This window comes from Astatotilapia calliptera, chromosome 10 (genome assembly GCF_964374335.1).
Source record: "Astatotilapia calliptera chromosome 10, fAstCal68.1, whole genome shotgun sequence".
Taxonomy (NCBI): Eukaryota; Metazoa; Chordata; class Actinopteri; order Cichliformes; family Cichlidae; genus Astatotilapia; species Astatotilapia calliptera.
In genome coordinates this window covers 18,529,516-18,552,044 of record NC_137431.1, presented here as the reverse complement: position 1 = coordinate 18,552,044, position 22,529 = coordinate 18,529,516, and the positions used below count along the sequence as shown (strand labels likewise).

At 41.0% G+C, this 22,529-nt stretch overlaps 1 protein-coding gene across 1 annotated transcript in view; it reads left to right on the top strand.

Moving 5' to 3' along the window:
* The window catches only part of stard13a (StAR related lipid transfer domain containing 13a), a 50,776-nt gene that overhangs the window by 1,583 nt on the left and 26,664 nt on the right, over positions 1-22,529 (top strand). Inside the window, exons 2-4 of the mRNA XM_026181698.2 lie at positions 3,597-3,731; positions 7,987-8,163; positions 11,127-11,157. Of these exons, the coding sequence (XP_026037483.1) occupies positions 3,597-3,731; positions 7,987-8,163; positions 11,127-11,157 (343 nt within the window). The remainder of the gene's footprint in view (positions 1-3,596; positions 3,732-7,986; positions 8,164-11,126; positions 11,158-22,529) is intronic.

Here is a 22,529-nt window from a genome sequence, read left to right as displayed (position 1 = left end):
TAAATGCATAAAACTTAAAAAAAAAAAAAAGCTTCCATTTTTGTGTGCTACTAAATCTTTGCATTATTTCTTCAATTCAATTAAAAAAAAAGAGAGTCTAAGTAAATAGGAATCTTTCAGCAGGTTCCCCCCTGTTAGAAATTCCTCCCATATTTCCCTTGGCCTGGCCTGGCCTGGTCTGGCCCAGCATCTCCAATCCTCCCAGCATGCAACACACCAGCAGGCTTCCCGTAGTGTGACAGTGCCCCTGACTGTGTTCTCACACCTGTCAGAGCAGCCCTCAGCTGCTGGCACGTTTCCACAACAGTCCTCTGGTTTGCTGTACGCAGCTTTCCCGCCTTGGCCTGAAATAAAAGGATTATGACCAAGTAGCTTTTCAAGTTACTTATTGACAGACTGAGGCCGGGGCTCATTTGAATACCTGTTTAATTGAAGGGAACCCCACTGCTGTTTCACACATTCCTGGAATATTTTGGCCTGAGCAGTTTGGACACATCCCCCGAATGTGGACGACATTTTTGCCAAATTAAATGTTTAAAAGCAAGTAATTAAACTTTGCTTGGAATAAAATGTGTCTTGCAGGCTTGGTGATAATTATTCTGCCTTATTAATAGCTCAGATGTGAAGGTGTATTAATCGTTGCCACAGATTTGTCGTTAGTCTCTGGCAGCCTGCTGTCATGCCCCGAAACTTGAGAAAAATAAATCTGTGTTTTTACAGATAATGATATGACTTCACTTTCTTGAATTTGTGTCTGTGTGAGTATTATTTCGCCTGAGATAACCCTTAATATCTGTAGTTTTCTGAATTTGGATGAATATTGTAGAATTACTTTGCACCTCTACTACCAGTGCTTACAAATGTCAAAGTACACCTAATACTTAAGAAAGCAAAAGCATTATTGGAGACTTCCCATCTCTAATTCAAGTTACAATCTGGTTAATTGTGTTTGGGATAATGAAAGAAGATGAAGTACTATAAGGGAATTACAGTTAGGCCAGCTAGTACTTTACCCTTTGTCTGGGCTGACATTTAGACCAAGTCTAGATACCCTTTAAAGAGTATTGGACAAGACTTAAGCCATGTTTTTATTAGGTCCACTTACAAGATAATATTCAGCTGCGTGAAGTAAAAAGAGAAAATAGTATTTGCTATTTGATTTCATTTATTAAGGGGAAAAAGCTACCCAAAGCTATCTGGCCATTTTGTAAAAAAGTAGTTACTGTTTGTGTCATTTTTGGCATCAAGAGCTGAAATGTTAAAACTGTTTGTCATAAGTGGAAATGAGTCTTTCACATCACTGTGGGGGAATTTTAACCCACTCTTCTTTGCAGAATTGTTTTATTTCATCCACATTAGAGGGTTTTCCAGCATGAATGACCAGTTTAAGCTCATAGCAAAGCACCTCAACTAACATGACTCCAGACCTGTATGAGGCCACCCCATAAACATTCATTTTAGATTTTTTTTGAGCCATTCAGATGTGGACTTGCTGGTGTGTTTTGGATTATTGTCCTGCTTCAGAACTGGAGTGTGCTTCAGCTTGAAGACACAAACTAATGCTCTCTACTAATGTTAGAGAGGAGAATTCATGGATCCAACAATTGCAGGAAGTCTTCCATGTCCAGCAAAGCAGCCCCAGACCATCACACTACATTACCATGTTGGACTGCTGGTGTGATGCTGTGTTAGTTTATGCAGATGTCACAGGACACAAACCCTCCAAAAGTTTGAGGTTTGTCTCATCAGTCGACAGAATATTTTCTCAAAAGTCTTGGGGATCATTGAGATGTTTTTTGGCAAATGTGAAATGAGTCCTCTAACCAGTCCCAGTCTTTTGACTTGTGTCTATGTTGACATTCAACATTATTGTTGAATTGTGACCTCTGACTTTAACTGAGGCAAGTGAGGCCTGCAGTTCTTTAAATCTTCTTCTGGGTTCTCTCACGACTTCCTGGATGAGTCGTCAGTGTCCTGTTGGAGTAATTTTGGCAGGTCAGCCACTCCTGGGAAGGTGTTCCAAGTTTCCTCTATTTGTGGTTAATGGCTCACTGTGGTTGAGTGGATACCCAAAGCCTTTGAAGTGTCTCTGTAACCCTTATCAAACTGACAGATGTCGACTTTGTTTCTCAGCTGTTTCTTTAGATTGTGGCATGATGTGTTGATTTTTCTTTATCTGTTAGTCTACCTCACATTGTCAGACGGGGTCTATTTAAGTGATTCCTTGATTCAGCAGGTCTGGAAGTAATCGGGCTTGGGTGCGTCTACTGAAATCGAACTCAGCTTGCCAAAAAAAATGTGGTTAATCAGAGTTAAATTATGATTTAACAAGAGGGCGCAAGGGTGTGATAACCCTTAATAAATTAAATCATCATTTTGTATTTCCTTGGGTTACTTTGTCTGATATAAAAATTTGTTTGATGATCTAAAACATGTAAGTACAACAGGCAAACAGACTGTATATGAAAGTATTTATCAATGATAAAGCTGCAGGAAAAAAACTATATCAAAATAACAGGCATCTTAGCCTCTCCATATAATGAAAAGGTCTTTTAGCAAATATGTCAGGATGCATTAAAAGCTCTATCTTCTCTGATCCCTCAGAGAGAAGTATATTAACATTTCATGAGCTTTGAGAGCACTCTGTCTGTGCTTGTGTATGCTATGGTGTGCATTTGTGTTCGTGTTGGCACATTTACATTCACATGCTTGTGTCTGCAGTCACTCGTGCCATTGAAAAGCCTCCACTAGATGTGTTCTCCCGTCACTCTGTCACCCACAGTGAGGGTAAAAATAGCACCCCGGTGATAGAAACCCTTCTGTGTTCCCGTGTGTGGAATCTGGAGATGTGGGGGCCGTAACGTGCAGGAAATGACTTTGCTGCCAAAGCCCTTATTGCTGATATTTTTCAAACTGGTCAACATGATGGCTTTGGGAAAGGGAGTGGACAGAAGGGTGTGTTTGTGTCCGTAAGTGGGTGGGTGAGCGCATGCTTGTGTATAGCTATGCATGTGTGTGTGTGAGTGAGGGGGCTGTTTTTGGATTTCAAGCTCCTCAAAGGGGCCCTATGTGCTACTATCAGCCCCTGGGACTCTGGGGTTGGCAGCAGAGCCCCGAAACAAAGCAGTTTGTTCATTTCCTGGAAGGCGAGTGAACAAGTGTCTCAGTCAGAGCCCGTGACCAATGGGTGTAGAAGGAAAGCGAGGGAAATTGAGGGTGTAGTGCATGACTATTGGTCTGGAGAGATACTACACATTTACATAACATGCAGTGCTGCTGTGATATGAAGCAAAGCTTACTCCTTACAGGCGACAGTCTTTGACATTGACTTGACAAAAATGTATCTGCTCTACAAAAATCACACTGAGACATGATTAGACTGCAAAGTCTACCCTTAGTTAGGCTGAAAAAGCCCAATGTTCATCTCTAAGGAGCCCTATAGGGAGTGAAAGGTGGAGTAGAAGAATGAGGAAGAGGAGTATATGGTTTTAGGTTCAGCATACACGAAAGGCGTAGTGTAAGATTATCCCCAGAGCTTGTCCTTGAGAAATATTTTCCTGCATTTGTTTTTTTTGTTTTTTTACCTATACGTTCAGGCTTCTGCGTATGACTCCATGACCCTGCTGATGAAAAAGTTGGACCACCTCAATGAGGGCATCCAAGAAGTCCAAGGCGCAATTTCCTCCTACTCAAATGAGGCCAGTGCTGATGAGGAGCAGCAGAGCACCACAGTGAGTCAAGTACAAGTAATGTTATGTTTATTCACATCAGGCTCTCAGAATGCTTTGAATGAATGAAGATTATACGTGGTGATTAAAAAGAAACTCACAGACTTAAAGCTGAAGGAACATAAAGGTGAAGTGAAACATTTCTTAATACACATTCACATGTAGCAAGTACGCTGTGCATCACTTAGAGAAACTTAGACAGTGAGGCTTGTAAAATGTAGAAGTTCACTGATTTACGCAGGTTTTTTATGCACGCATTCAAGTTGAGATTGCAACTGAATGCATTCTGCTGATGAAGAGAAGACATTAAACCTGGAGAGATTCTCTGTTCGGGAGGTATTAAATGAGGGAATTTATCAATATTAAAACTACAGCATATGCAAAAGTCATGAGTCACCCCTCATTTCTATATGTTTTGCTTTGAAAATGGGAAACAGGTGATTTATTAAAAAGTGTGCATAGAAAAACAGAAATACAGTACATAAGGATAACTGTACTATTCTAACAAGTTTGAGAGTCAGTGTTTGTATGAACCATTATTCCTCAGTATAGGAAGACGTCTCTCAGGCAGCTTTCCTGTAATTTATTGCTTGTGTCTTCACGGATAGTTCTCCAGGATTCCTGAAGGGCATTCAAAGCTCTTTTCTGGATATTGGCTGCCTTTTTTTCTGTGGTATTTATTTATGGTGAATTAAAGTCTGAATGTTCCCGTGAGCCTAATTCCATCAATTTTTATCTCCAACACTACTGACTGAATTGCAGCCTGAGCCTCAGATGTCTGTAGACACTCACTGTTGTACATCTCTCCTGATCTTCATATGCATTATACATACAGTACATACTGGACATAACACATATTAAACATGCATGAAGTCAACAATTTAAGTCAAAATTCCACATTTGGGTTTATCACTACATATGACCGTAACATAATAGTGTGTTTTTGCAACAGGCTGCTAGTAATAGAGCGCCAGAAGATAAAATTTAAACTGAGTTTGGTGCTTTTTTTTTTTTTACACTCGAATCAGTCACAGGTCATTGTTAAGTGGCTTAACAAACATTCAAGTATAAGAACTGAACTGAAAATGAGCAAAAAAAAAGGAAACGCAAGACCTTCAGAAAACCTGGAGCACTATTGCTCAAGACAAATGATATGATGATAAAGACGTCCTGCAGGGAAAAATATAAAGAAATGACATGTGGTTAAAGACTTTTTTGCACAATACTGTGGTATTCAGTGCAGTCACCAAGTCAAGAGGAAAGAGACGTTTTAACACCACAGTTGTTAGTTTTTGTAGCACAGTTTGTGCAGCGTGGTGACGGAGGCATCTTGTCTTGTTTTGGTTTCCTCCTCACAGGCTGAACACATGTATGTGTTTACCAGTGATTTTTAATTATAAATGGATGAGTGTGAAGGCCATGAACGGTTATATCTCTCTCTCAGCCCTTTGTTGGACTGCCAATATCATCCAGGTTGGAAACTGCCTCTCACTCAAAGTCAGCGGGTAAATCAATGATAAAACTCAGTAATGACCACTCAAGACAAATTTGTTGTATCAGATAAGCTGATTTTTTTTTTCACTGGTTGATTTGCTGCACAAAGTTTGAATTCTAAGTGAAATATTAAATTGAGTATTGTGTGGGCCACTGCTTTGGTTATAGCAAAAATGATTGCTTTTTAAACAAAGCTTTAGCAACATTTTACTGACTGCGTATATTCATCATCAACACAGAATGTACCATTCACACATGTTAGACAGGCCTCAGTTTTCTATCTCCTCCCCCCTGTTAAGCTACCCACCTTTCATTTAACAAGGCAGCATAGCTAAGAATATTAGTTTGGATGTTCTCCAAGCCTGTTGTTTTTCCATCATTAAGGCATTTCACAAATCAAACAGATCTTGACTCATTTGGCATCCACCTGGATAAAGCGCCGTGTCTCCAGAAAGCAGATTACAGGAGCTGAGCTCGTCATTTTGGCTCGCTGTTATTTTACAGGTGTATTTAACATAGTTTTTGGAAGAGGAACACGGTCTGCGGATGGCTGTGCTGCTCTGCTCTCACACAGCATTCCAGCTGCCTCATTACGCTTACCAAGTGTAAATCTGGTAACCTCAAAAGCTCTTTAACCAGCAGCACAGAACTTCAGGAATGTAATAAAATGGTGGTATTTAATCGCGCTAATCTCATCCAAACTGTCTGGAAACAGCAATAAAGCGCGTTTACAGTATCTCTCTGTTTTTAGCTTTATGTGCCACATTCTCTGTGGAGCACGTAAACACACTTTTATTTTCAGTGACAGCAGCATTTTGAATACAAGTGGTGAATTTAGCCGTCTTATGGTGGAAGAAGCACAGAATCTCTTTTATAGATTCACTAAACCCAATGACTTGCAATCTATTTCTTTCTTCTTCTTTTTTTATAGCAAAAAGGTCATCCTTGTTTTGGAGCACAACGGAGGTATTTATATGAGTTAAAAATATGCAATATCCAGCTAAATATCAAAGGTTCCTGGTATATACTGCCACGTTATTCCTCTAAACAACACTCTTCATCAGTCTTGCCTTTGATTTGGCCCAAAGTTTAAGGTCATGTGCTCAATATAGAAAAACTAGTGAGTTCAGTGCTCCAAATAATATTCTCTTTCATTCTTTCCTCAGACACTATCCTGCAATCATGAAGTACCCTACATGCTCATTATACTTTCCAGAATTGCGTTAGCTATGTCGGTGTAAAAAGTTGTTATTTGTGTCCTTGCTTTTGTCATGATAGTCATAGAATCACAGCTCACATGGGTGATGGTCCCAGTCAAGCATTTGGATCCCGACTGCAATATCTCAACTATTAAATTGATCACTGTGACATTTTGATAGGGCGGTTGGTTAGGGATGTTGTTGGGTTCTCACATAGTCAACATGACTGAGTGACTTTCATCTAATGCAGCCATGAGGTTCATATTTATGCCTTTTAGTGAAATGAACGAATTACAGTGAATCTCAGGGCACATTTAAGTGCACCTCAGGAGGAATTGTGACAGAAACCTTCCAGTGAACTAATGTTCATGCTTCATGCTGCACTGTTCAGAGCTGCTAGAGCTGCTTTTGTGTAATGAAGAGGTGTGCACTGTGGTAATATCCTCAGTGCCCGGCTAGTTCATAGAAAGAACCGAAATATCAAAGTCAAACAAACCTTTTTACGTAAGAGTAACACAATTAAAATTAAAGATTAGTTTTGGGGACACGGTGTCCCTGATGTTTTTATGTAACTTTGACCACACAGTTATATAAAACTAGCAACAGCATCATGCCATCTCTATGATGGCAATGCTCTGCAAGGTCAGAGGGGGAATTTTCTGCACAGACAAGCCTTGTGTGCTGTAATAAAGAGAAAATGTGGCTCTCTATCCATGCACTTGTAGATGGAAATCTTGGTGGGGAAATCAGCATGCCGTTTACAGACACGAATGCCATCCCTGCTTCAGTTACACACGCTCACATTTGCACACACATCCCTGTTATCAACTCAGCGATGGACAGGAGGGAAGAGCGGGAAGCATGACGGCGGGTCTTCCCACTGCTGGGTACAGTAGTTGAGCAATCAGGTCAAGCTGGACTTTCCAGTGTTGTCACTGAGCGGAGATACTTATGGCATAAAGGGGGATTTTTCAGAATAAGAGAAGGGCAGATATATCATTACCAGTGTCTTATGTCTTTCATCACGCACCACCAACACCAGCTCCACGAAATACTCCACAGAAACCAGAGAGCTGCTGAAGAGACAGGTGACATGAGGACAGGGACTGGGGTAAGAAATTGAAGGGGACACAACTACATGGAAACTTTCTATAAAGAAAATTAGAGTTATGTTATTTAAACTGGCATTTGTCATGAGGAATTAAGATTTTGTTGTTCACCATGCCATAAAAAAATTTCAGAAATCAGGGATTACCATTGGTTATGAAACATGTTTTGACTTCATTTCTTCTGTTCTTCCTTATAGTTTTAATTCTTGATGGTCAACATGTATTTATTTTTTTTAATCGCTTATTGTCAAAATAAAATCTAAATATAATGCTAAATAAAATCATGTATGTCCTTTAAAAGCTTTGAAATCATTTTGTGTTCTGATGACGAGTGAGCTGAATTTGTTGTTGGATTTTTCTTCAGCTGCTGCTTTTAAAAGTGACACTGAACCTTCAGCTGGCTTGAAGTCTCATGCTGCTCCATCTCACTGTTTTTCTTCCCTTTGGTCCTCCCAGGGTTCTGTGGCTGTAGACAGGATGGTAAGCCGAGTAAATCAGGATCAGGGAACCTCCAGATTTCCAGACAAATCTGAGCCACTGTCCAGGCGCTGCTCAAGACCTTTGACCCGCAGCAGACCACTGACGCGCTCGTCCCTCTCATCCCCTATACACCTGCAGGCCCGCCGGGCTAGGGTGAGTTAGGCTGAGTTTCTATGTGTGTGAGTTTGTGAGGTGAGAGTGACACATCTGCTTGTCTAACTGAATGAGTCTTTGCTGTGAAGTCAGTGGATTAAAATGAGTGCAGTGCTCCTGATAATCATTAATACTGTAGACGAGGTAACAGGAAGGTGTTTGGAAGGATATGAGCTGCAGTCAAAAAGCTGCAGTCTTCAACATGAAAAAGCCCTTTTTGCTCAGTTTGATTACAGATTAATACATTACATCCTCAGACACAAGGTGATAAGATGTCTCACTTTGATTAAATTAATGCAAACCTAGAATCTTTCCAGCAGTTACTCCTGAGTTACTTTTTTGATAAACACACAAAAGATGATCCTGTAGACCGGCTCTGCAGATATATAGTCTGTCTGATTCAGCTGAGGTCAGTTATTTCGGGAAATGTTTTCAATTTGTAACACCAACTGAGTAAAACCTTTAGGCTGCGATGTGTAATTGTGAACAATCTTTGCACTTCCTCTTGTATTTTATGTCTAATATTGGGAATTTCTAGGCAGAGCTTTTAAGGAATGCGTCTGCTTGTTTATTGTTTTGACTACTTATCCCCTGCCTTTTTCTGGGCCTCTGTCTAGTCTGCATTACCCCTGCTGTTGTGTAAATAAGGCGAAAGTCAAATTAGGAGACAGCTCCGCTCCATCCGGCAGTATGCAAGGTCACTGTTTTCTCTGTCAGCACTGCAGCAGCAACACAAACTATCACAAATACACCACTGCTCATCCACCAATGAGTGGAGGCCAGAAATAAGGAAAGGGGGAGTTATAGTCCACAACCTCCCCATACATTTTTGTTATTGAAATATAGTTTTTTTAACGAATGATGTGTGCAGTCCTTTTAAAAAGTCTTGAGGCTCTCCATGTTTCTTTATATTTTACTTCCAAGGAGACACACTTTCTTGTAGTTTTTTAAAGAGGACTTGATAAATTGTTTTCCAGTCTTACTGAAGGGCTTTCAAAGGTTTTCTTTGGATGTTTTTCACTGATTTTCAGTCCAGTCTATCTGCCTGAGCATGTTCAGAGGAATGATACGAACCGTTCATATAAATAAGGCTTCTAACTCAAGAGAAGAGCCAGTGTTGTGTCTCTTTACAACTCAGCAAACAAGCTATTTGAAATTATATGTTTAGGTGCTTTGTTACTAGCAGACTGTTTCAAAAACGTAACGTAAAATAGTATTTTGTTATCAACAAGGTGAATCCTAAACAGACATTAGCTGAAAACCTACTGTATCCTAGCATGGAGTTCAATGTGAGTTTTAAAATAACTGTGAAACTGGACAGAAAAAAATCTAGCAAATACCTGATGCAGGACTTAAGAGATGCATCCAGCCCTGATACAACTCTTTGGTCTGTATGCAGGTCAATTTTTAGTTGTGTATATGTTTGTCTGCACATATGTTTGTGGGGACCAAAAATTGGAATGTTAATATACTTGTGGGGACCAACAGTCCCTTATGGGGACAAAATGCCCATCCCCACGAGTTCGAAGCCATTTTTGAGGCTCAAAATGTGGTTTTAGTGTTTAGTGTTTTAATGGGTTACAGTTAGGTTATGGTTACGTTTAGGCATTTTTGATGGTTAGGGTTAAAGTTTGTGTGTGTGTTTGGATGGAGGTAGAGGGAGCTCTAGGGACCATGGGATCAAACTGATGCAGAGGCGTGGATTTATTTTCTTCTAACCATGACTGATAAAGCACAGCTGCCTAAACTTTCTCTCTTTCTTTCTCACACAGACACGAACACACACACACACACACACAAGCACGAGAGAGATCAAGATCAGATCAAAGGCACATTTGCATCAAAGCTATTTGTAAAAGCTTTTCTGAAAACAAGCTGATCCACCCTTCCTTTGTTCACTTTTCAGCTGTGAACTTTAAAACAGCAACATTCAGATAAAAAGCTTGTAGGAGCTGATTGAGGGGCTGCTATACACTACTGTTTCAGCACCGAGCATGAAACATTAAACAAAAATCTACTGCTACTCTCACCTTCTGACTTTGTGGATCAATTAGAATGTTTTTACATTATTACATATATAGCAGACATTGCTGACAATCATCTATCATATGATTGTCAGCAAACAAGACTGTTTTGTTAAAATGAGCATTGAAGTGCTTTTATTTTGAAAGCATAACTGACCATTTAGACAATATAAATAACTGCTTTCATGTGAAACTTCACTTTTACTATGCATCTGTCCTTTTTAATTGTGAACTGACAGTAGAGATAACGATTTGAGTAATACACAGTTTGACCTCAGGAAAACCCAGGATGATCACACTGAAGTTCAGTGAATCTCAGCTTTTTTGCATGGATGTGGGGTTTTCCATTCGTTGCACACTGTCTGTGTCAGGATGAAGTTTCCCACACAGAGGAAATTGGACTCTTGGGATCCCAAATCTTTCAGTTTATCAATTTTTGTGAACAAGGATGCTAACTGCATGTGTAATGCTCATCTCCTCATCCGAGTCTAACCTTTTGTTCTGACTTGTGCTGTCAGAAAATCACACAGGGACTAAAATCTATCCACTGTACTCAAGTTTAATGGAATGATTTACGATGATTTAAGTAGCTTTTTCTCGGACAGCCCTCTGCCTCAATCACCAAAAGCATGTCAGCGAGTGTACCACATATCCTTCACATGTGACACTTTTTCCTTTTAATTCCCAATAAATCTTTGGTAATACTAGTAAATAAGCTGTCTGGGCTTTGTGGGTTTTCATGAGATCGTATGGCATAAACAGTCATGAAATATGTTTCTCTTATTTGAGACAGATTTGGAATTTGAGTCATATTCCCAGTGTAGCTACTGCTGCTGTACGAAAAGCGTGTATGAGGGAAACAATGAGATTACTCTGCACTGTTTTACACGGCATTTGTACTTAACTCCTATTTTTTCCTCTTCTCTTTTTCCACGCCAGGCTACTGGAAAGATGACCAGCGACTCGGCAGGTACGATACCTTTTACAACAAGAGTGTGTGTGCTTGTGTGTGTGAGTTGGCGGCTGTGTACTTTCACTGTCCTTTCTGTTGGATTGTTTGCATTCCCACTTTGGGATAAAGCTGGCTTCTGGGAATATCTCCCTCAGGATTTCCAGCCAGTAGGTCAGCCACTCAGACGTAATGATATACTGTTTCTGCTGAAAATGCACACACACACACGCACGCACACGCATACACATGTATATTTAGTTGCAAAGCCATAGATAGTAAAACACACAAGCCATCTCTGCTTTGAAGCTGTGGTTTGGTGGAATTTTTTATGTGATAACAAACAGAGGTTTAACATCTCAGTCAACAAAACACACAAAAAAAGGTCTTTAATCAAAAATATCTTTTCTTTTGTTTCTCTCTGGTCATCGCATTCCCACACACTGTGATACAAAGGTCTGGGTAGATGATTAATGAGCACAGCTCTGCCCCCGTCCGTATCTCTTATCCTCACAGTGTGTGTCCTTTGATTGACATGCACAGGCGTCACAGCTACTATAGTTAAGTGCAACCCAGGGAGATGTCTTGGTGACAGGGTCACATTCGCTGCACTGTGGAATTGTTTGCTTTTGTGTGTTTTGTCTGCATGTGTGTGTACCTGTATGTACGTTTGTGTAACGCTCGGAGTGTCTCAGATGTATTGCATCCAGTCAGACGTCTGGTGTGCGCAATGAATCCTTGGAGGCCGCGGGGAGGTCAGAGGTAACGCAGTCAGAGGCGATGCTGTGAGTGGCGTGTGACGGGGATGTTTGTGTATTTATAAGTAAGAAAATTTTTATACAGACGTGGCGCGCCGAGGGAGGAGTCCAGATTAGATTTGCCAGCGGCAGCATACGTGTGTTACAGTCATATCTCTGCTCCCATTGCTGACATTCACCCTGTGCTCTCTGACAGATAAACAGGGATTTTTTTGCATTTGCTTTAAACACAACTAATGGCAGCCATACTGCGTTCTGTGAGGGATCTCTCCTTGTTTGTTTGCAGATTATTGTAATTTTCCTCAGTGTGTATTTATTCATTGTGACAGGTTTATTGAATATCTGTGGCCGCGTATCACAGGGGATGGTATGCATTTGCAACTCATGCGTTTTTCAAGCCTGTGGAGAAAAACACCTTAATCCCTGCAAAGGTTATGCTTTCAACATGAATATGCAGTAACAGGCATTTACGCACTTTTGATCTTAAATTAATTTGCATGTGAAGGTTCCCTTCGTAGTGCCTGTGGCGTCTTACATCAGCATCGCTGAATGTTGCACTTTTCTGCACCTTAACCCACTTAGAAACTTAAAATGAGGACAACTGTGATCATTTTGTTTAACCGAAGTGTCATTTCCCAGAGTAATCTGTCAATCTACCGCGTTATCCTGATTAAAATGTTCTAATTAGGTTAGGTTAGATTAACTGGTGATTCTAAATTGTAGGTGTGAATGGTTTCTCTCCGTGTTAGTCCTGCGACAGAGTAGTGACCTCTCCAGGGTATACCCTGCCTCTCGCACTATGACAGCTGGGATAGGCTCCCCCACGACTGTAAATTGGATAAATGGAAGAGAATGGATGATGGATTCCAAACAAAGTAATGTTGCAGCAGCTAATCTCCTTAAAGCAGATAGAAAGGTGCAGACCTGGGACTTTATTAAGCAAAGCAGTGACCTCATTCTTCCTAGTATCAATAACAGGAACTCTTATGTGTTGAAAGTCCACTTCATGAAATTACCCTTTTTGGGTTTTGCATTTTTTCAGACAGGCCACACACTGTCACTTCTCTGGCAAAGGTATTTAAGTAGAGCGCTGCTATTTTATAGCAGCCGATAAGCTACAGATGACCTTGGTTTAAAAAATGCACACTGACACACATTCTCCCCATTTTCACTGCAGCCCAGGATTATACATAACATATAATCCATCAGTATTTTTTCATGATTGAAAGGTGCTTAGGGAGGATGTGAGTAGCCTATGGCCCGCTGCCCTTTAAGTGTGTCTTTTGTCGGTCTGTGATATGTTTTAAAAATGTCTGGCTAACCTGCAGCTCCTGCTGGCTTCTGGTTCACATTTTCTGCTGATATTTAGCCCAAATGTTTAAAAAACATAATTGTAGTTATTGTTAAAGTGACAAAAATCATCCTATTTAACATAAAACATGTTTCAGTTTGACTGTAAAATTCTGCTGCTGTGTGTTTTGGATGAGTAGAAGTTTGCTCAGCAATTATGTTGCAATAAACCTTTATAACTTAATGTGATGTGCAGACCCACCCGACAGCAAACATTAAAGGTTTGTAGTCTGATGTAGGAGGTCCCTTATAAAGCTTTTGCTTGGCATGTGTGCTACAGTGTGTGTTTGTGTGTGTGTAAATATTGCTGCAATATGCAGCAGTGCTTTAACAAGTCTGGAAGTGGATTTGGCTGTAGTCCAGCTCTCTCCTGCTCTTCCCTCCTTCACCTCCCTTTTCATTTTTCTGCTGTCCTTCTGCCCTCTGCTGTCTCTGTTGAATTTCTAAACTCCCACAGTGAATTTCTTTTTTTTGTTTTAATGTTTCAATATAAAATAAAAGACTGTCCCTCACCCTAAAAGCTCAGACTTGGAGACTTGGGCAGGATGTAGTTCAATTAACCACACAGCAAGCCATATTATTTACCAGGTAATTGCATTAAAACACTCCCAAAGGCACGGCTACCACGCCCGTCATTGAGAGGTCCAGTTCAGGGACTTGAATTAGCTGATGTGAAGCGTAGCAGACAGCTTCCAGTTAATGACACTTGTGTTTGAACCGTATAATGCACGACTTTCAGTCTTTATATAAAAATATACTCCCTGTTGTCTTGAAGGCGATTGAATCCACCCTTCGGAGCCACGCTCAAGTGGCCACTTTAGTTTTTGGCATTTCCATGTTGCCACTTTGTCCACAGCCGCTACTTGGCAGCAATGCTATGTTCACCTGGTAGCTGGTTGCTGATGGCTCTTTGCTGCACAGCAGTTAGTGTACAGTTAGAGTAGCAAAGTTCAGAAAGATGCCTACTAATGATCAAAGGCCTGAACCCTGTACTATGAAGTGAGTTCCACATACTCAGGGTATCTTTCCATTATCTGGATTCAGTTGCATTCCTGAATTCCTAACATTGTGTTGGGTGATCAGGATAAGCAGTCACACAAAGCTCGTTATCAACTTGTTAAGTTAACCCAGGGTTTACCCTGCACGTTCACATGAAAGGGTGGTCTTGGCAGCATCTGATCAATCTAAAAAAGGTATTACACGTGTCATATGACTCTTCATGTACAGAAAATGATCCCTATGAGTGCTTCCTACTGTTGCCAAAAGAACCAGAGAGGAATGCTGAAGAAAATCGTTAACCTGGTAATTAAGCACAGAGATTGGTAAAAGAAAGATTTTAATTCCAATTAATTATTTTATCACTAATTGCGCTCTCAGTTCTTCTGTTTATTTCTAAGGTCACAGCCGAAATTTTAAAGTGTCCATGTAGTGTATCCAAGTGTATCCACATTAAAGTTTGGACATTGCTTCAGTTTGTTACAGATTAACAAAAGAAATTAATTTGATTCAGTGAACAGGTATTCTTGCTGTTTAAGCATCAGAATACTTTATTAATCCCAGAAGAAATCGCAGTTGGCCCAATACAGTAAGAACAGCAGCAATCAAGTTAAAGCACTAATATTAAATAATACAATATATTCCCAAATATTGCATAATAGCTCTAATATATAAATATTCCCATATTACACAAAATTAAAATATAAAATAAAGTTAAAATTGACGTGCTCTTCTAATACTATCATACTCTTATTTTCTCTCTTTATAATACAGACCTCTGCACTACAAAGCAAGATTTTGTCTTATCCAGGTAAGTTCACAGTTAGCCCTGGGTTTTCAGTGCTACAAAGATGGTTACTTATGCTACAAAAATAATGACATAAATTCTTTTGTTTCCACAATTAACGTCAGTATGGACTTTAGAGTCTTGCAGTAAGTTTTACTTATTTAATTAAAATGTGTCCAGAAATGACAACAGAAAATGTAACAAACAGTGAGAACCATCCAAATGTTAAATACAGATGAAAGAAAATATAGACAGAAGGGTGACTGGGGCAGAGTGGAGACGTCTGGGAGACACAGTAGACACTAATCAGGGAAAACAAGAGAGGAGAAACAAAACTAAATAGAAAAGAAGAAGAAGAAACTATCAAAATAAAACTGGAAATAAGTCCTAAAAACACCCACCACACATACTTGACATTAGGATTCGGGAAACACAGGGAATGTAAAATAAACTGAAAACTCTAAACCTGAGCAGACTCCAGATAGCTTTGATCAAGCTAAGGCCTGCGAATTAAAAGACAGAAACCAAGACCCCAAACAGGAATAATTACTGAAAGTGCAAAACTGAAACTCAGGCACAAGAACCAGCAGCATAATATACCCCAGGGTATAGATATAAAACCAGAATTCCCCAGGAATTCTCTCAGATTCTCAGATTATTCTGTCTTACTAACAGAGCTGTGATATGTGTGATATGTGATCAGTTTTTGGCATTAGACATTTTTACCAACTTTCTTTCCTGGCTTCAAATAGGCTAAACGTTATTAATATATCGTCTCTATCCCAATGTGACTGACCAAAGAAGATAAAGCGCACGCTTTTACATTACAACGATTCTCCTCTCAAATACTCTGTTTTTCTTTCTGTGTGATTAACCTCTTCACATTGGCCCATCATATCGTTTCATCCTCCTTTGGAAAGTCAGCCACTCGGTTGCCAGTACACTTACTCTTAAACATTACACTTAAGTAATTGTGATTGGTCAGATGCTGCCAACGAGTCTCTGCTCATGTGAACACACAGAGGGAAAGCCTGGGTTTACTTAGGGTACGTGAATCGAGATAACGGAATGACATCCTCTGTATGTTGAACTTGCTTCATAGCACAGGCCTCGGAGCTGTGCCACAGGTCATAATCAATCACCAAAAATCAACGAGCAGGTCAAGGCATAAAATGCTCCACAAGTGCTCAGAGCGGAGCAGAACTGAGATGGATGATAACTCTGTGAGCTTGTCACATCCTTTAACACACAAAACACCATTTGATTTATTAATAATGTGAAAATATTAATAACAGCTGCTGTTATGTAAACATTCAGCCAGTCTTAGACAAACAGACTGACTAAATATAGCGAACGTGAAGAAGACACGGCGACTCGAGTTTCAGTCTGATTAGTCTAAATGTTTCACCGTAATCATACACTTGTAGTTAATTGTAACAAACGCTTCAAACATTCAACTGTACTACTTGTGTATTTCTATGTATATTTTGGTGTGAGTATTGGTGGTATGTTTTTATGTTTATCTTATGCAAACTTATGTGTTTACTGTGTGTGGTCTTGAAACCCTATCCCAACACTGAGGGCTCCAGGAAGGAAGTTAGTCCTTGAGGATTTTCCAGGTAAAAAATGTTTATTTTAACAGCTAGTGTCTTTAAAACGAGACAGAGGGCAATAAGGAGGTCTTATCAGCATATGATCTGCACTTCAATGACCTGTGGAGTTTCCCTATAGACCCCCCTCCCGGTCATGCCCCAGGTCCTTCTTCTTCCATGCCACAGTCTGCACCCCATGGTCTTCTCCATTTAGCTTGCAAACCCCCTCGTCTCTCTCCTCCTCTGTCTCCTTCGAGCCTGCTTTCCTCTTTTTCCCATCTGCATCGTCTCTCCCCTTTGGTCCACATGCCAAGACCATCACTTTGTGTCTCACGCCTCGGGTGGGCCACAGTAATAGCCATATCCTGTAGGTGATCCAGTCCCCAGAATAGGAGGTGGACAGTATCAACAGACTTATCTTCACAGGCTGGACAAGGGAAGTTGTTGTTGTTGTTACTGGAGAGTGTGCGGATAGAAACTCTGAATGAGCTCCTGACCCACTTTCCCCTCCTCCGGCTCTTTTTTCTGAGGGAGGTGACCGGAGTACAGCATTCCTCAATGACTGATGCAGAAACATCAAAGAATCTTTTTTTTTCTTTTGGCCTGTCCCGTTTGGCTCTTTTGCCATCAGAATTGTTGTCTAAAGGCAAACAAAGATGCCCAACGGATTTACTTTACCAAATTGACCATCCCATCCCAGCCTTGCCATAATGGTCCATTTGATTCACCTTTTATTGTTTATTTTATTTTCACTTACTGAATACGGGACAGACTTGACTGGGGGAAAGAAGGGGAGAAAGAAAGAGGGAAAGAGAAACAGTTGAGAAGAGGGACGGGGGAGAAGGGCAAAAAACAAAAACCAACAGAACGGGCAGAGAAAAAAAATGCATATATCAATCACCTGGATCACCTGCTGAGAAAGAAAAAAGAAAACAAGCAGAAGAGAACAAGAGTAATAGAATAAACAGCATCACAATGATATATGGGAATATGACAGTAAATACTAAATATTAAACATTATTGTGCAGCACATAAGATCAACAGAACACAGTGTGCTTTGAGGTAGGAGCCAAAAAGGGTGTAGTTTGTGGGTGTGATCACCCGTGTGTACACCTGTGAGCATGGACGCGCTTGTTTTTTGTTTTTTAAAAGGTTCCTTCATGTAATGATCTGCTAGAGGGTGTGGGGGGGCCACAGCCCCGTCCTCCAGGGCATGAAGCAGGTATGGAGGAGATCAAAATTCCAGACATCCAGAGGCCCCCAGAACACAAGAGACCAAGGAAGACCAACAGAGGGGCAGCCGCGCCACTGTCCCGGAAAGAGCTGAGGAGAGTCCTAGATGAGGGTTCACTCAGCAGCCGCGGAGCAGAAGCCAGGGGGAGTTGCAGTGACGCGCCCGTGAGCTCCGCCAGCAGCCAGCCGTGCCTGAGTGACCGAGCCCCAGGCCGAGAGGCCGGGGGCACCCCACCTCCGAAGTGGCCCGAGCGAGCCCCAGGCTCCAGGCCCCGATAAGCGGCCGCCAAGGAGTGAGCCGGTGTGTACCTGGACGCCCATCCCCGGACACAAAGAACCACCAACGCACCGATGTCTGAGGGCATCTGCCACTGGCAGGGGAAGTGGTGGTGGGGGGAGATAGGCCTCCATATCTTAGAGGTCCTGAGTTGTCCCCAGAAAGGTGGCGTCAGATACCCAACCTGACACATAGACACAGGCATACAGGCACACACAGATACAAACATCCATTCCCACCCTCATGCTCTCATATGCACTCACTCCACACTCAACCAACGTGGAGACAGACATAAAGAGACGCTGTACACACGATCACACTCCCCAAGCGTACTCTACAAACTGGGTCTAGGAAAAGAATCATTTTCACTCAGGCTTTTTTTTTCTCTTGAAAATTTAATATCTTCAAGATTTTTGGTAAACAGATTTTACATCTCATTTGACTTTTTTGTCTTATTTGGGTTTAACTCTGTTCTCGTCTGAGTGCCACCATTGTCTGTCTGTCCCCACTACTTATTTCCGCTCATGCTGAGGGTTCACTGTCTGCTGTTGCTGGAAGCACCTGCCAATCACAGCATCGCTCTGATGTTTCAAAGGTCAAAACAGCAATATCAGTTCTGAATACTAAACACTGCAGCTTTTGTCAGTCATAAAAGCTAGCACTAAGAGAAAGGCCTACTTTTCTTTGAGGATGTTTCATGTTTTTTTTATATTTACCTCTGTTGAAACTTGTATCCTTAAATAGAAGCAACAGTGACGTGTACATGGTAGTGTTGTCTTATTCTTTTGGCTGTTCCCCGTAGGAGTCTCCACAGCATCAGCTCTATCCCTAGTTTCTTCTTCTGTCACACCAACCCTGTGCATGTCCGCCTTCACTACATCCAAAAATGCTTGCTGTGCTCTTCCTCTTTTCCTCCTGCCTGGCAGATCTATCTTCAACATCCTTTGCCTACTATTTCAACTATGTCTTCCCTGTACATGTCTAAACCATCTAAAAAACCAACTCATTTCTAATCTCATCCTTAAACTCTGCCACCTTTTCATCAGTGCCACCGTCTCCAAACCATACATCATATCAGGGCTCACTACCATCTAAACCTATCATTGTGTAAGCCTGCACTCTTTTCTTCACCTCTCTCTTGCAATGTCTGTTGTGGGTGGTTAACTCCAGGTATTTAAACCCATCCACCTTTACTAACTACACCTCTTGCTCATTCACACACATGTGTTCTGTCTTGCTTATACTGACTTTCATTCCTCTTGTTTCCTGCATGCACAGGTATATCCAGCTTCATTCTCTCCATCACATCAGCCAGCCCTCTACCTACATTTAGTCCCTGAATTTAATGTCTCTACTCTCACCCTGACACTCTTCCCTTTCCGTCTCTCCTTTCTTTGTCTTCCTCCAGCAGTCGCATAGTTTCCATTGGGAATGAATCTCATTCTTGATCAAAGATTTTACGCCTTACGCCCTTCCTGATGCAACCCTTCTTATTTTTTCAGCATTGTGACCAGTACTACGAGTGCCCTGGCTTGTGACCCGCCCTTTTCTGTGGCTGGGTTACTTGTAAAGGGCAGTATTTTTATTTCATGTTAGGCTGCTAAAGGTAAAGTACACAACCAAGATTGAGCACATTAACAGATGTGATCTGAATCCTAAAGAGTTAGCCTTCATAATACTTTCTGAGGATGTGAGCATATGGAATAACTGTGATTCAGTGTAAGATGATTACGTGTGTGTGTCTGTGGGTGGGCGTGTAAGTGTGTGTGTGTGTGTGTGCTCTCATGGATAACTAAAACACATAGTATGAGGTAGGAATTTAGGTCGAGGTCACACAGTGCCATCTGTTCAATGGTTTCATTTAATCTGAAGGTTTTCCACTCAAGTGGGCTGCTGGTACTCACTGCAGGTGACACGATGACAATTAAATTTACTGACTGAAATGAGTATTTTTGCCACACACAGATGAGGTAAGCCTTTGTAAGTGACACGGGGGGGGGAAAAGGAGGTTATATGCATGCTCTTCAAGCTCAAACTGTTGGGTCCAGCGAGCTTTGCTGCTTGGCCTGAATGACTGAGTGTTGCTGAAAATAGAAGACAGGGAGCAGGGAGGGAGTAGCAGGGATGAGGAAAAGAAAAATGAGCTAGTGCAAGAGGAGGAGAAATGGATAGAGGGTACATGTTAGCTGAGAGGACATGGAGCATTTAAAGAAACGTTGAGAGAGTAGTTTGGTGAGATGGTTTTGTCACGGTCTTTGGTCACGTGATCTGTTAAATCATTGATTAGACTGAACTCGCTAACCCAGTCTCTGTGTGCAGCTATTGACTTTTTACAGTAATTTTATTGCGGTGAATGAGCGAAGCCTTCGACAGGGTTACATTTTTCTGGGAAAGAATGTGCAGGCCTTAGAAGATGACTATGTACATAAGCATATGGATGGAAAAAAAGACAGTGCGTGTAATGGTCTTTATGATCAGTACATGCACGGGCACTGGCTGCACGATCTTTGCAACCTTAAATGACCTGATAGGAAAAAAGCAGGAGAAACTTGATTTCTCTTCCTGTTCTTCCTCCTCCTCCTCTGCCCCTGGAAGACAGCAGCCTTTCCCAAACCATCCCTGTACATTCTTTTTTTTGTAGCCACTGCAAGATCTGATTGCTCCCCTGGTGGAGACGCCCATGCTCTGCTGTGTATTTGTTCAGAAATTCAGATACAGGGTCTGCCCAGAAAATATCAGTTGTGCTGCTTTGATTGGCTGTTTGAGAGCTGGAATGTGTTGGGTTTGGTGTTTTGATTGCCTGCTGCTGTGAGAGACGGTGATCCTGTGGCGCTCGTTCTCTCTGCCCAAAGCAGAGGTTGACCTCACGGACCAGCTTAGCATCCACATATCACAGCCTTCGACATCACAGGGATGAAACCCAAAACTGACGGACTGTGGATCCAACTCCCGGGATGCAGTTTTCAGAGAAGTGCAGTCAGAGACCAGTTTTTCACTCTCATTGTACTGATATATACAAACAACACAGAAGAACCTCATAAGTGCGTTATTATGTGGGTTTTTTGTAAACACAGTATGTAATTATTTCATGTTTCTTGGTTAATTATTATTATTAGTATTCTTCTTTATTAATTGTTTTGTAAAAATAATAATTCATTAGTTACCCAGTTTCAGCTATGCATTAATAGATGTACATAAGTGTTCAAACACAGTGGGCCACTCTAAAACTAGAAGGTAAAGGTTTTAAATTTAATTTATTAGTTCCCCAAGCCATGACAGAGCCTCCACCGTGTTTTACACATGCGTGTAGATACTCACTGTTGTACATTCCTCCAGATCGTGATAGTATTATACATATATAATCTCAGTTATTTTAGATAAAAGGTTCAAATTTGGATTCATCACTTCATGAAGACCTGTTGCCACTGATTTTTAGTCCAGTTCTTCTGTAACTTTGCATACGTCACCTTTTACTCCCTGTTTCCCTTCCTTAAGAATGACCTCAGTGAACATCCAGATACATCTCTCAGGTCCCGTGGCAGCTCTTTGGTGGATTATTTACTGTTTCTTATGGACATTTTCAGACACTGTTCGTCTGCTGGAGATTATTTTAGCCCACCACATCTTTTGTATTCTCTTGTCCAGTTTATTCATAATTTTTAAGGACACGCTGCACACTGTGAATGCCTTCAATAGCAACAAAGTGTAAGACTCATTAAATTTTTCTTTTCCAAAATATATTCCCTCGTTTAGTGTCGTCTATTTACATATTCAACCAGTGAGCTCTAATGACAGCAAAGGTTTGGTTTTACCTGCAGCACTCTGTAAAGTGACCCACGGCACACGCTTTCTGCTTTTCCACGTAACCCAGCTTCTCTTTAGTTCGTCAGCTGTGCTTTGCTGCAACATGTACACTAGATTTTTTTTTTTAATGTGAATGGAAAGAGTTAATGTTTATGTTTTTGTGAACCAAAGAGTGCTGCGGAATCTGGCTTTGCTTTACTCCAGATGCCTGCAGCTGGAAATAAGAACCTTGTTTGTGCTTTTCATGGCTCCCCTTAAGACATGTGTTACTTGTTTTAAAAGCACATACATGCTTAACTTCTGCACAGCCTTATTCTTTTTGCATGCTGTCATCATTATCATCATATATTTTATTTAATTCACAATTCCTTGGATGACACACAGGTGCACTGCCTCCGCATAGCCTCCCAGCATTCTCAGCATCATTAGTACACACCTACATTTCTATGGGGGCTGCCTGGCATCCTCCCCCCTTCTCCTCTTTCATTTTTCTGTTTCTGTTTTGAGTATGTGTAAATGTAAAAGACAGATCGGCATTTGTCTTAGCCTCTTTTTGCAAAAATATTACTTGCTTGTTTGATTAAAGTAATGAAAAC